The sequence below is a fragment of the Fistularia commersonii genome, chromosome 19 (assembly GCF_037954325.1).
Source record: "Fistularia commersonii isolate RoL2024-O1a breed Wild chromosome 19, RoL_Fcom_v1.0, whole genome shotgun sequence".
Lineage (NCBI taxonomy): Eukaryota > Metazoa > Chordata > Actinopteri > Syngnathiformes > Fistulariidae > Fistularia > Fistularia commersonii.
In genome coordinates this window covers 13,255,136-13,268,455 of record NC_141302.1, presented here as the reverse complement: position 1 = coordinate 13,268,455, position 13,320 = coordinate 13,255,136, and the positions used below count along the sequence as shown (strand labels likewise).

The following is a 13,320-nucleotide window of genomic DNA, read 5'->3' as shown; positions in this document are numbered from 1 at the left end:
AGTTCCGTTTAGGTTATGTAACATGGGCCTGCTTGGAATCTTGCGTCCAAATTGACACTTCTGCAGAGACGGAGCGCCTCTTTGCATGCATGGGAAGCCGTGGAGTGGGTCAAAGACACAACGCACTCTGACATCCAAGGAAACAACGCCGAAGCTGTGTATCATTTGCAGCAGGAGTCCCATGATAGCTGGAAAAAGAAGTGATTGGCTTGATGGTCTCTTTCCTGTTTTACAAAGTCGTAAACGGGCAGAGGTCTTGCCCTAGGCTGATGCGAGACTTGAGGTCCTTAGTAATCCCAGACAGTGTATTCTTCACAATTCTGAGTTTGTTGGACAACCTGAAAGCCGAAACATTGATTTGACGCCTCCGTGTTGGTTGGTCACAGCCGCAGCTTTATGAATTTTATCTTGATTTTTTTGGTGGGAGAGAAGCTAAACCAACAGTGAGATCTAGGGCATCAGGTCCTGTGAAACACAAGATTAAGCAGCAATGTGATTATTCCCGTCATGTGATCTGCAGCCGAGGAATGAAAGAGGCCTTTTTTTTTGAGCTGGAGGCCATCAGAGGTTTGCCTGACTGGGACCACGCTGGGATCGGTGAGTCAAGCCGGGGATCGATGTTTGCATGAATATGCTGCAGAAAGACAATTTGTGAAATGGGGCGGGACGGTCAAATCGGATTTGGTGCATCTTTCCTTCGCTGCCACATTGGTGATCAGATCTGATGAGATCCAGGTTGCGATGTTGAAGAAAGCTCTGCATTTCCAGGTAACCCATGGCAGTCCGGTAGGGCGGCTCAAAGAGCTGGATAATTTCTTCTTAAAAGGAAAACGAAGCTGATTGAAATGCATGCATGTTATTTCTCGGAGTTACTGCAATTTCCGAACTATGAGACCCTACTTTTTTGAACACTGCGGCTTAAATGATGATGTGGCTAATTTATGGATTTTTTTGGGGGCTTACGAGCTTCATGCAAACAAAACACTTAACGTCATCACATCGGATCAATGAAATTACTGTGAAATTCTGAGGCTGATCAATTCCGATATCGAAGAAGACGACTTTAATGGATTTGGTGCGCAGTAGGAAGATAGCGGTCAGCTGGGGATCGAAAATGGATGGACGGATTAAATTCTCCTTGTGTTATTTATCATTAATCAGCCACGTTACAGGCACTGTTCGGAAAAAAGCATTTCCAGTATGTGTTTATGGATGTTAAAAAAATATATTTCTGTGCAAATACCTCATGTTACGACGTGGACACCTGCAGCTTATAGACAAGTGCAGCCTATATTTGTGCACATGTATTCATTTATTATTTTTAGCCAGTGACGCTTATGTTCAGGTGCGCTCAATAATCCGGAAATTATGGTATAAAGGCACTGTACCACTGTATTGATGATGAACCACAGAAATGATTTTCAGGGGAAAGTCTGGAATTTGTCAATTCTTTTGCCGTGTTTATTCCCGCGACGCCTTATAAGAGCGACTTATAAAGTGCTCATGGTGGCGATTCAGACAAGGGGACATTTCTGTGTGGAGTTTGCATGTTTTGCTTGGATGTTTACCGAGGCTCTCCCACAGTCCACAAACATGCAGCGGGGGAACAAATTGGGAAATTTGTGAAACAGTGAGTGAGTGAATGTTGTCTGTGAGAGTGTGTGAGCAGTGCGCAATTGCACAGTTGCGCAATTTAGAGGGGAACATTAGTCCGGCGTGTACCCCGCCTTTCCCCCGATGACAGCTGGGATAGGCTCCGGTATCCCCTCGCGACCCTGAGTGGAAGATGAATGGACGGAAAAATGCTCATATCTTGTGATGTTCACTCAAAAGACCCGGGATACAGATCAGCTAGATTACAGGGAGAAGGGAGTGGTGCAAGGGAGCCAGGAAGTTGGCAATGTAGCACATGAGGTCAGCCAAGGGGCAAATGGAGCCAGTCGGGATCTTTATGTATAGGGAGTGCATAGCGCAGGGGTGTCAGGGACTGAAAGGGAGCACAAGAAGTTGGAATCATTTAGGATCCCCCAGGATCTTCACATATTGGGAAAACACAGGGTACAGGAAGCAAGGAGTTTGAGTCTTTGAGTACACCGGGGTTGTTGATTCGAGATAGGAAGCAGGTGTGCATTATTAGGTGTGAATTGTCTGAACCTGCAGGGGGAGGAGAGGAATGAGACAAGGAACACAGCGACCCCGGGGGTGTGACATATCTGTCTGAGGATACTTCGTTCCCGCTGCCAGCGAGGCTCCGTCATGGGTTTGGCCCGCGCGTCTTCCAGCAGGACGAAATGAAATCATCGTTTCATCTCCGCAGTGACATTACAAGGACATAAAGATAGAATGGAGAATAAAGAGAGCAGGCAGGATTTGGACTGTGGAAGAGAGTCGGCATGTCTGATATCAGGGGGACAGTGAGTTCAAGAGCTAGTGAATGCTCTGTATCCCATAATACTAAGCAAGTTGAGTGGTGGATGAAGACTGGAGAGAGCAGAGGAGAGGTGGAACAGGTATGGCGGGGCCAGGGCGTGGAAACATTGAATTCCGGATTCTATAGACCAGCGGAGCAGCAGATGGACTTGGGGAGGTGTTCTCTTTGGAGGGTTCCAGCCACAGAATTCTGGAGGAAGTGGACTTTGTGGGGGGAATTGTCAGGCAGAACAAGTTGTAGTAATCTATCCAGTGGGTGACAAGAGAATGGACAAAGAGAGGAAGGGGTGGGACCCATTGATATTAATAATAGAAGGACACTTACCAGGTGATCTCATCAATATGGGACTGGAAAGACAATGGACTATCTTGGTAGTACTGTACTACCAGTGTGCTGACTTTGTAGATTCATTTAACTGGAAATTCTGGATGCGTTGCAGCTTGGATTTTTGTCCCAAGGCGGAGAGGAGCCACGGAGTTCCTTCGTCTTTGGGATGGATCATCACACCTCCAGCCAGCAGAGTCAGACGGGCCACGCCTCCAGCTTTCAGTGGCTTTCTTTTGCCTACCAGGGCCTGACCGAAATCCCATACGATGCCATCCTGAACCAGATGGACACCCTGGAGGTGTTGGACCTCAGCTACAACCTGCTGGATGAGTATCCTTTCCTGAAGAGAACAAACCAGACCGCTCCCGTCAAGTTTGACGTGTACTGACCATCACTCTGTGTAGGATGGGAAACCAAAACGCTAAGCTAAAGCATGCTAATGCAGGCTAATGCCTAGCTAGCAGTAAGCCACTGACAATTTATTAGCCATGTTACATACGGAGATGCTTGAGAAAAAAGAAAAACACACACGAAGGTTTGGAAAAAAAAAAAAAATCTGAACATCAAGAGTGCTCAAATTAAAGAATTTATTTTACATAGAGTAAAGAAAATTTCTTATACCATAATGTTTCGAGCACAAATCTACTCTTCTTCCCATGATTACCAAAATATGATGCTCGAATCCTCATGCTGTCATTCCTTTACTCTATGTAAAATAAATTATTTAAATCTGGAGCACTCTTGATGTGTGGATTTTTTTCAAACATACAGAGATGCTAACATGGCAGGACACCCAAGGATAAGCTACAGTATGTCCACTTAGGCCAGGGGTCGACAACCTTTAACACTCAAGAGACATTTGGACCCATTTCCTCACAGTAAAAAAAACACCAGGAGACACACAACCTTTCTGAAATTTAAAATGAATTAACATGCCATAACTTCTTTTGTACCTTTATGCTATGCATAAGCAAAATGTGTGTTGCTTTTTTTTTTTTTTTAAACTCAATGAACAACTGCAGATAAAACAAAACTACATTTCTGCATGCAAAACATTTGGAACTACAAAAAAAGACATCGGGTTGAAGGTTACTTTAGAGCAAAATACCCAATGTCTATTTGAGTCATTCTTGTATCTATGATAAAAAAGCCGAACCGGCAGCAAATCAAAAATGCTGTTACTCTATCGGTGTGCTGTCATCCTTTTACTGGCGAGTATTGTTGCTTATTAAGAGTAACAAAAATATAAACACATTTTAACTAGATGTTACAAGATCGCCATAATCATTATATTCAAAATTACATTTTAAAAATTAACAAACTGAAATATCTTAATTAAAACTCAATATTCAAAAGTAGTAGTTTCACAGTCACCCATTCCCACGCATAGCTGCCATACAAAGTGCTACTGGTTGTCTTTGCCAAAGGGCACTTCGGCATGCAGACAGGAGGCGCCTGTTGTCCTTCACCTTGTCCTTACTGGAACCCGGCGCTGCTGGGTCAGCTGGAGCGGCTCAGCACGCTCATCCTGGACTGCAACAACTACACGTCGCACGTGAAGTTCCCCTACATGGCGAGCGTCAACGCCCTGTGCATCAACAAGAACAAGATCCACAACCTGCCGGTGTTCGTGGAAGAAGTGCGACGCAAGTTCCCCAATATCAAGTGAGCCGGCGGACGCTGTGATTTTCCCCCGTCTTTCGTGCACATTTTCCGTCCCTTCATCCAGGTCCTTATATGGGCATGTCGACTGCAGGATCCTCAGTATGATGAACAATCAAGCGGCGCCCAGTTACTTCAATGGCGGGAGTCTGACGCAGTACAAGGACTACAGGTGAGCTTTCTGCTTCCTGCTTGCACGCCCTGTGACTAACCGGTGACCAGTCCTAGTTAGGCCCTGCCTCTCGCCACCACGGGCAGTAGTGATTGGTGCTGGTATGCTCCATACCCTCTGTGGAGTAAAGCTGATTTAGAGAATGAATGAATGGTCTGATCTGTTACTTAATTACTGCCTACTTGCTGCTTGGTTAGTTTACTTAGTTACTGCTTGGTTACCGCTAAATATCTGTGTAGTTCTTACTCGGTGATTGTTTACTTACTTGTTACTGCTTATTTAGGTAACGCTTAATTGCTGCATAGTCACTACTCAGTTACTGTTTACCCACTTCTTAGTTATCGCTTACTTACAGCTTAATTTCTGCTTACTGGCTGCATAGTTACTACTCAGTAACTGTTCACCTACTTGGTTACTGTTTTCGTACTACTTGGTAACTGGTTACCTCTTGTAACTGTTTGCTTAGTTACTGCCTACTTGCAGCTTGAGTGCATAGCTACTACTCAGTTACTGTTCACCTACTTAGTTACTTCATGATTACTTAGTTGTAAGGGCATCTTGGCTGATGGAACACTGCAGCGGTCATGTGACGGCGTCGTTCCCTGGAGGAACCTCCGTTCCTTTGTCGGTTCCTGTTCTGCTGACATCCGATCTCAAGGATCAGCCCTGCCTCGAGAACACTGTCCATATCACCGTGGCAACGGGGAGAACTTAACTCATGCATGGGAGCCGGTTGGTCACAGGGGCAATTCGGAGTCCTCAGTTGGCCGACCGCACGTCATGGGACGGTGGGAGGAATTACAATTTCAATCGCCGCAACCGTCTTCCGGTGCAAATCGACAAATTGGGACAGGATTTATTTCAAATTTACAGCATTGGCAGAACATCGGCTTTCAGGCTTCAAGGCAGGTGGGTCAACTTCCAGTGCTTTTTTTTGGAGAAGTTGGACCCGCCGTGAACCGGGTAAGGGGATGAATGGACGACCTCGAAGCCTCCACGGCTTCTCGCTTCTCAGGGGCGGTCATGTGACACACGTCATGTTTTGCATGCGCGAGGCCTTGCCTGCTGCGAGGCCCAGGTGGGGGGGGGCGATCTTTTTGACCTAAATCCTGTACCCAACCCGGCCCCATTCATTTATAAAGAAATTCTCATTCCTGCGTATGGGGATTGTGACGTCAAACCAAATTTCGGGTGGGAACCAGTTGGTGTGCGGCGCAGACGAATATATTATGCAAACAATTATACGCCATATTGGATTGTGCTATTTTTGCTTTCTTTTGGAAACTTTTTCCCCTTCCTCATGTCTCCCAGGCTTAAGCCTTTATTTTTGCTGTTGTGTTTTCATTTCTTAAACCAGGGGTTCAGCAACCACCCAAAGACCCATTTGAACCTATTTCCCCACAGTAAAGAAAACACTGGGAGCCACACAACTCTTTTGAAAGTTAAAATGAATTAACACGGCATATAATGTTTTTTTTTTTTTTTTTTTGCCTTCATGCGGTGTATAGACAAAATTTGCTGCCCTTTTTTTTTCAAATCAATGAACATCTGCAGAGAAACAAAACTACATTTCTGCATGCAACAAAATATTTTGAACTACGAAAAAAAAGGACGATGGGTAAAAGGTTACTTTTGAGCAAAATACTCAATGTGTATTTGAGTCCTTCTTGTATTGATGGGAAAAAAAGCCAAACTTAAATTATCCTCCGGCAGCAAACCAAAAATGCCATCCTCTCTCTGTGCGCCGTCATCCTTTTACTGGCGCCTGCAGTCACTTATGAACTACGACAAAAATATTTTAACATGTTTTATTCAGGATGTTACAAGATCGCCATAATCTTCAAATTGAAAATTAAATTTTAAAAATGAACAAAATAAAATACATTTTAATTAAATAGTTGTTATTAATTTTTCAAAACTCCAAAATGCATCAGAGGAATCAAAGAACCGGATGCAGCTTTGAAAACAGTGTTGCCTACCACTGGTCTAGGTTATGATTTAAGTGTTGGTGAGCGACATAGGTACTTATTGATTTATGTAATTTCAAACTTAGGGCGAAAATACCGTTATGTCGCGCCTCAGGAACGGAACTCTGATGTGAGGTAGAGCAACCGTCTTTGGAACTGAACATTCCGGATTCGATTCCCTGCTCCTCCTAGTGTGTCGAAAGTGTTGTTGAGCAAGATTCTGAACCCCTAACTGCTCCCCTGGCAACGGTGGACAGCAGCCTACTGCTCATGGTTTATCCATGATGGGTTAATTGCAGACAACAAATTTCCCTACAGGGATTAATAAAGGATAAATTAGTTCCTGAATGTATTTACTAAATTGTCTCATGTGATTGACAGGCCAAGGTCAAACCCCGCCTGAAGCCCCAGTATTGGCTCCTGTAGTGGCTAAAGTTCCCTCTAAGTATTTGCCAAAGTATTCACTCATTTAACCACTCTAAGACGGAAAGAACGGGTCTCTACGTGTGTTTACTGTTGACGACGGTAGAAAACAGTGTGTTCGCTCCGTCCTTTACAAGATTAGCCCGGTATCAAACCGTTTTTCCTTTATACACATTCGAACTGATCACGTCATAGCTCAGCGCCCGCTCCTAACCTTATTTGGTTAACCTAAACAAGAATACATGAATAAGCATGTACTCAACAAAAAAGCAAATACAATAAAGTAATTATAATCATGCTATAATCAACAATCACCAAAATATAATTTAAACAATATCATATCCAAATCTGAGACTAAATTACAAAAAAATGGAAAATGGCACTAACAGCTCCTGCAGCTCAAAGAAAGGAACAAATTACTGAACCTTGTCGCCTCCCCCCCCCCCCGACAGGCAGTACGTCATCAGCCAGCTGCCCGGGCTGGAGATTCTAGACGACACGGTGGTGCTGGAGAAGGAGAGGGCACAAGCGAGGAAGACCTACTGGCCGCAACAGAGGCGCCACGGCGGAAGGAGGAGAAAGGAGGCGCCGTCTGAGAGGCGCGGCGAGAAATCTAAGTGATGCCGCGCGGCAGAAACACACTCATCAAAGTGGCGATTCTGGAAACGCCCACCGGGGTGGCGCTGTAGGGCCAGGAACCCCCGGTTGCACGATCTTAACAAGACTTAAGAAGCGCACTGGGGCGTCAGACTGAGCGGTATCGCCGGGGGCAACCTGAGCTTTACCTTAGCACCTTCGAAACACGGAACCCCCCCGGTAATTACGTTATTCTTACTTTACGAGCTTAGAGTACCTATAGACCGGTAACTAGAATTACAGATGGGTATTTGCAGGTATTCATTCATGGGTGGGAAAACACAGTGAGGCTAAATAAGGTCCTTTCATTCACACTTCATATACAACCATTCACTCTTTCATTCTCATGTCATACAGAGACATGTACATCTGGGTATTTCAGGTTTATCGACATTTGTGTGTGTGGCTGTGCTCAGTTTATTTACACGACAAGCAAAAATAGAGTGTGTAGAGTGACTCTGACACACAATTTGTGGGACAACAAACAGAGATGGGAAAGGACATGACGATGGTAATGCTGGGCCTATTTCAGGGTCGCCCCGAAGGGATGGCTGTGTCATCGTGAGGAAGGACTCAGAAATCAAAGATGTCAAAAAAAAAAAAAAGGGTTGCAGAATGAGTGGATCAAGATTCTCGCACACGCACATGCACGCGCATGCATCATCACAAACGTCCTCACAAGATGGCGCTGCGGGGCATCGTGGTGCCTGCCAAGTGTGTGGTGGGCGAAAAAAAAAAAACAAAAAAAAAAAAACCGAAACAAAGCGAACCGCACATCCTGTTTTGTTACAAGGCTTCAAAAGAGGAACACATGCACACGCACACACACGCATGCGCGCACACACATACACTCTGGATCTGGTCGAAGAGATTACTCAACACTGCTGCATTCGAGCAGGGAATGCAAATACCGTTACTTTGCAAGATTTGCCCCCACCGCCACGCTTTATTTCCACTTTTAGCCCGCTTTTCTCTCTCTTACCCTTTCACCCCTTCCCTCTTGCAACATAACTGTCACACGCATTACCACGGAAACACGCACATTCGTCGGATCCCCGTCGTCGGTTCGCCCCCCCATCGGATCAGCCGCAGCGCCGCATGAAGACTGAAGCTCTTGGGACCGGAAGCCGATAAAATTTATTTTCAAAATAAAACCAACTTCCTCCTTTTTTTTCTCGTTTGTTTTTTTTTTATATTTTGCGCGGGATCCGGTAGATTCCGTGAAATGATTAACTTATGTTTATTTTTCTTGGTTTCCCGATCGAAGTTGTGGCATTTTGTGGTCATCGATGATATTGCAGGGGAAAAAAACGAGTCGAGCGACGTCCGCTTTCAGGTGTTACGTCATCTACCGGCTTTTATTTTGAAAGGCAAAACCGGAAGTGCAGCGCTGTCACTGCATGTGTGACTTTACTCCGGGTACCTGTCAAGTACGGTCGTCCTCACTTCCCCGGCTGCACCGCTGGAAGCCGGCCGGTCTCCCGCGTTTCCCCCGCCGGCTCGTAAAAGAAAAAAACGCCGGTTCCGGACGTGCGTATGTGCACTGTCGTCTTTTACCACGGAGTTTCCACGCTACGGACCGGAGGGGGTTGGAGTTAAGGATCTAGGATGTGGTGGTTTGGGGAGGGGGGGCAGGGATTTGGCAGCGTGACACGCAGGAAGGACTCAGGAGTGACAGTAACACTGGACCAAGTGACCTTCTGGTGTTGTCACCGCTATGCATGAGCGTGAGCGGACGGTCCACGTTTGCCACATGAGCGGTTGCTCGGAAGGAAACCGAAGGGAAACATTAACCAAGCAGGTGACCTGAATTCGCCCGTCCCACTGTGATCCCACAGTGCACCTCTGCCGCGCCATTCGGCGGCGGTGAACGTTGGACAGCCCTCCGCTCCGATCCCAGGAGATCCCAACGCCGTCCTTGGAAACAGCCTCGAGAAGGACGCCGCCATGCTCCTCAAGTGCGGCGAGCGGCTTCCCTTGTTGAGCCACACCGATGTTCCACCCAGAGTCATCGAGAACTTCATCCTCACCGGCTACCGCTTCCCCAACTACAGCCTGCGGGACTGCCTGCTGTCCGCATTCAGGCCCACCAATGAAACCGGCAACTTCTGGACGCACTTCTTCCCCGTCTTCATCTTCTCCTACTACTTCGTGGAGGTGTTCGAGTGGGAGGGGGCGCCGCCAGCCGGCGACCCGTTCTTCTACCCGCTGTGGAATTACTTCATCGGCGTGTTCTGTCTCCTCATGGCGAGCAGCATGGCCCACCTGCTCAATTCCATGTCCCTGGTGGTGAGGGAAGTCTGCTTCTTTGTGGATTACGGCACCATCAGCGCCTACACCGTGGGCTCCTCCTTGGCGTACTACTACTACATCCACCCGCGGGCGGGATTGGTGGACGCCAGGTCGCACAACAGCTCCGGTCCGGGCCTCGCACCCGAACCCCTAGGGTCCTCCTATGCAACCTCAGAGTTCCGCTTGTTCTTCGAGACCTTCTACATCCCGAGTGCGTGCGTTGTTGCCATTATCTGCCTGCTGTCCTGCTGCAGCACCCGCCAGAAGTGGAGGCGGTACCGCTACTTCATCCGCACCCTTGTCTTCCTCCTGCCATTCCTCGTCTCCTCCACCCCCATTTTCTACCGCCTCCTGACCCGCTCTCCTTACTCGGCCTCCTCCTCCTCCTTCGCCGCGTCCACCTCCATGCGCAGCTTCTTCTACCGCCACTGCCTCTGGCTCCTGGTGTCGGCCATCTTCAACATCAGCAAGATTCCGGAGCGGCTGGCCCCCGGACGCTTCGACATCTGGGGCCACAGTCACCAATGGTTCCACTGCTGCACCTTCCTCTCCATCCTGGACGAGCTTCACATGATCAAGGCGGAGGTCAAGGCTGTCCTCCTGAGCCCGACCGTGCTGCGGCCGGCGTTCTCCCGCCCGCCGGGACCCACCACCCTCTCCACCTACGGCGTCATGCTCCTCCTCCAGATGACCATCATCTCCATCATCGTCAGGTTCTCCTGGCACGCGAACAGGGTCTACGGCCCGCAGAGGGATGAGCTGGCGAAGGGGGATCCTGTAAAGCACCAGAAACAGCACTAAGGGAACTCCTGACTTTGCACGTGTATCTCAAGCTGAGCCACGAATCCACGTGACCCGGGAAGCGGACGTGACAGGATTACGGTGGAGTAACCCAGAGAGCAGTTGACGGGATTAGCTGCCATAGTAAGGCTGCGCTGCTCTTGTTTCCCTTGTAGCCTAGCTGTGGTGGCACCTTCCGCAAGGAACTCCTAGCAAGACTTCCCTCGAGTTCCTGAAGGAGGACACCCAGGAAACCGTCGATACCCCAGAAGGATGGTATTTTCTCGTCATCTCCACAAATCCCAGATGTAATCCCGGTTTAATTCCCCTTCTCTGGACCCTAATAGGTGTCCGGTATCCCTGCCCACCACCACCTCCACCTTCGGCTTGACTTTGTTTACCCCTCACAGGGACAAAGACTCATTTCCTCCCTCTGGGGACAGGAAGTGCAGGATTGGGAGGGTAGCTCTGTTGAGCAAAGTACTCCACTCCAACTCTGCGCCACCTCGTCCCCAAAACAAGTCACCTCCACTTTCTTGAAGCTAAGTGCCCAAGATTTTTCCATCTCTTCGCTTCCTCCAGCCAGCTTCCACCGGAAACTGATCAAGATGCCTCCGACGAAATGCTGTTAGCTTGTCTGAAATGAGGCATCGCTATCATCAGGAAGAGTTTAATGAAGACACTTGTATTTAAGAACAGATTATGGAAGATTATATTTTATGTAATTCTGTGTTTTATCTTCTTTACACGTCCAACCCTCAGAGTCGGGCGAGGAAATCGAACCCCCCACCCCACCCCCAACTCCCTGCCTCACGTGCGAAGTGAACATTGTATTTGCGAGGTTGGACTGGGTGAAACATGACGCCAGACCGAGGGTATCTGGTTACCGGCGGTCGAGTTCCTTTTCCCTGGCCTGCTGAGTTCGCTCGACTGGGAGATAAGCGGCAGAGCGCTAACACTCGCCTATCTCCGCACCGCAGATAACGGATTCCTGACAAAGGAATCCGTCTTATGACGCTCGTCAAGTCCTCAGGGGTAAAGCCATAGCCTGTAGTTGAACTACAGTGAGTTCTTTAGGTCCACACTTGTCATCAAGAATGTGCTCCCAGCTGTGGTCCGCAGCTGACCATCCTCTTGGGGTTGAGCAGGCCCCGAGTTTTTATTTCATTTGAAATCTCCACTCCTGTGAGCGGATTGTAGAGTTATTAGTGTTATTACACACGAGGGATCACCTACTGTATTGTCATATTAACCCTAGTAGAGGGGAAAAACTGCGTCGTCGTCGTTCTACTTAAATTTGCACAAAGCAATGTTCGGCCTTGTTTTTGCGTAGCCCCCCCGCCGCTCCTCCCGCACAACTGTCTGTTTGGTATCCGAACCCGACTCCAGTCTTTTTCTTATGCAAGTCATATATCTGACGAAAGCAGTTCTGACCCCGACCCTCCCCTCCCGCGCTTAAAAAGAATAGCGCATCGCCATGTAGTACCTTTGCACAACTTGCAATAAACAAGCCTGCCGTCAGCAGATTAGATGCGATTGGGAAGGTGCAAGTTGGAACACATTCAGGATTTGTTCCATGTTCACATCTTCAGGAATCACGAGAGCCACTTTTGATGCTGAACCAACACGCATTGAGCTGCCCGGCGCGTTTTTTTTTTTTTTGTTTTTGAATTTTCCGACTTTGCTTTGTTCAATCGCTACGCCCAAGTTTGATCGAAGTCGCAACCGACGGCCCTCGCACCCTTTCTGGCACCATACCCATGAAACCCCCCCAAAATGTACTGTCCTGTCATTATCTGTGAAGGTTTGTTTGGGGAAAACTGAACTGTCACAGCCTGAGGTGCCAGGATGGATGGGATGATGATCCATCCCAGGCTACTGGATGCCTTTTGTGCTCCCGTCTAGGTGTTTTCACTGTTTCAATGCTCGCTTTGCACGAGATGATCCGGGCAGGGATACAGGGGTGGTGGTCTCGGTAGAGGGGAGGGGTTGCAGGTTTGAAAAACTGAACCATGAGATCCGTGTTCTCAGTCACGGTGCACTTTAGAAGCTCCCTCAAAGGGTCAGCCCTGCAGTACTGTATTCTCTCAGCACTTATCAAGCCAGAGTCCTACTTTCTGACGCCTGGGGGTGCGAGTTTGGGGTTTGTGAGACGGGGGGCTGTGGTGCATCCAGGTGTAGAAGCTTTTGTTTTCTACCTCAATAGATCGTTTGTGAGTTAAAGAACCCCATCTCCCCCCCCCCCGCCTCTGTGGCTGGCCTGTTTAGACCTGACATTAACATGCACCCCGAGTCTGAGCCCGAGCGAGAAGCGTAAACGTTCACCCTTGCCAGTGGTGGTGGTCGGGCCCCTCGGACCCGCAGTCACTCTAGCCACTTTTAAAGGTAAACCTTCAACTTGGGTGTACAGTTTTCGGGGGTCACGTGAGGGGGGTGTCACAGGTGTTCGTGTGTTGATACCGAGTGAAGCTCTCAGGGGTGACTGACAACACAAGACTTGAATTTCTATTTCAATGCACTTGGGGTATGATCCTTCTACCCGCTTCCTCACATGCCCCCGTCTTTATTCATGTAACAAGAATCAATCTGGATGAATTTTACCCAATAAAGTCCATTAAAACCATTACAGC

The 13,320-nt window shown here is 48.0% G+C and overlaps 2 protein-coding genes across 2 annotated transcripts; both read left to right on the top strand.

The window, feature by feature from the left end:
- The first annotated feature begins 614 nt into the window (after positions 1-614).
- On the top strand, positions 615-8,426 carry LOC147223803 (leucine-rich melanocyte differentiation-associated protein). The gene is made up of 5 exons (XM_086166019.1): positions 615-768; positions 2,871-3,089; positions 4,242-4,423; positions 4,515-4,592; positions 7,435-8,426. Exons 1-5 carry the CDS (start codon positions 742-744, stop codon positions 7,601-7,603), a joined length of 675 nt encoding a protein of 224 aa, XP_086022145.1. The 5' UTR covers positions 615-741; the 3' UTR covers positions 7,604-8,426.
- Positions 8,427-9,232: 806 nt separating this feature from the next.
- Positions 9,233-13,320, top strand: paqr9 (progestin and adipoQ receptor family member 9). The gene has a single exon (XM_086165874.1). It carries the CDS (start codon positions 9,566-9,568, stop codon positions 10,709-10,711), a length of 1,146 nt encoding a protein of 381 aa, XP_086022000.1. The 5' UTR covers positions 9,233-9,565; the 3' UTR covers positions 10,712-13,320.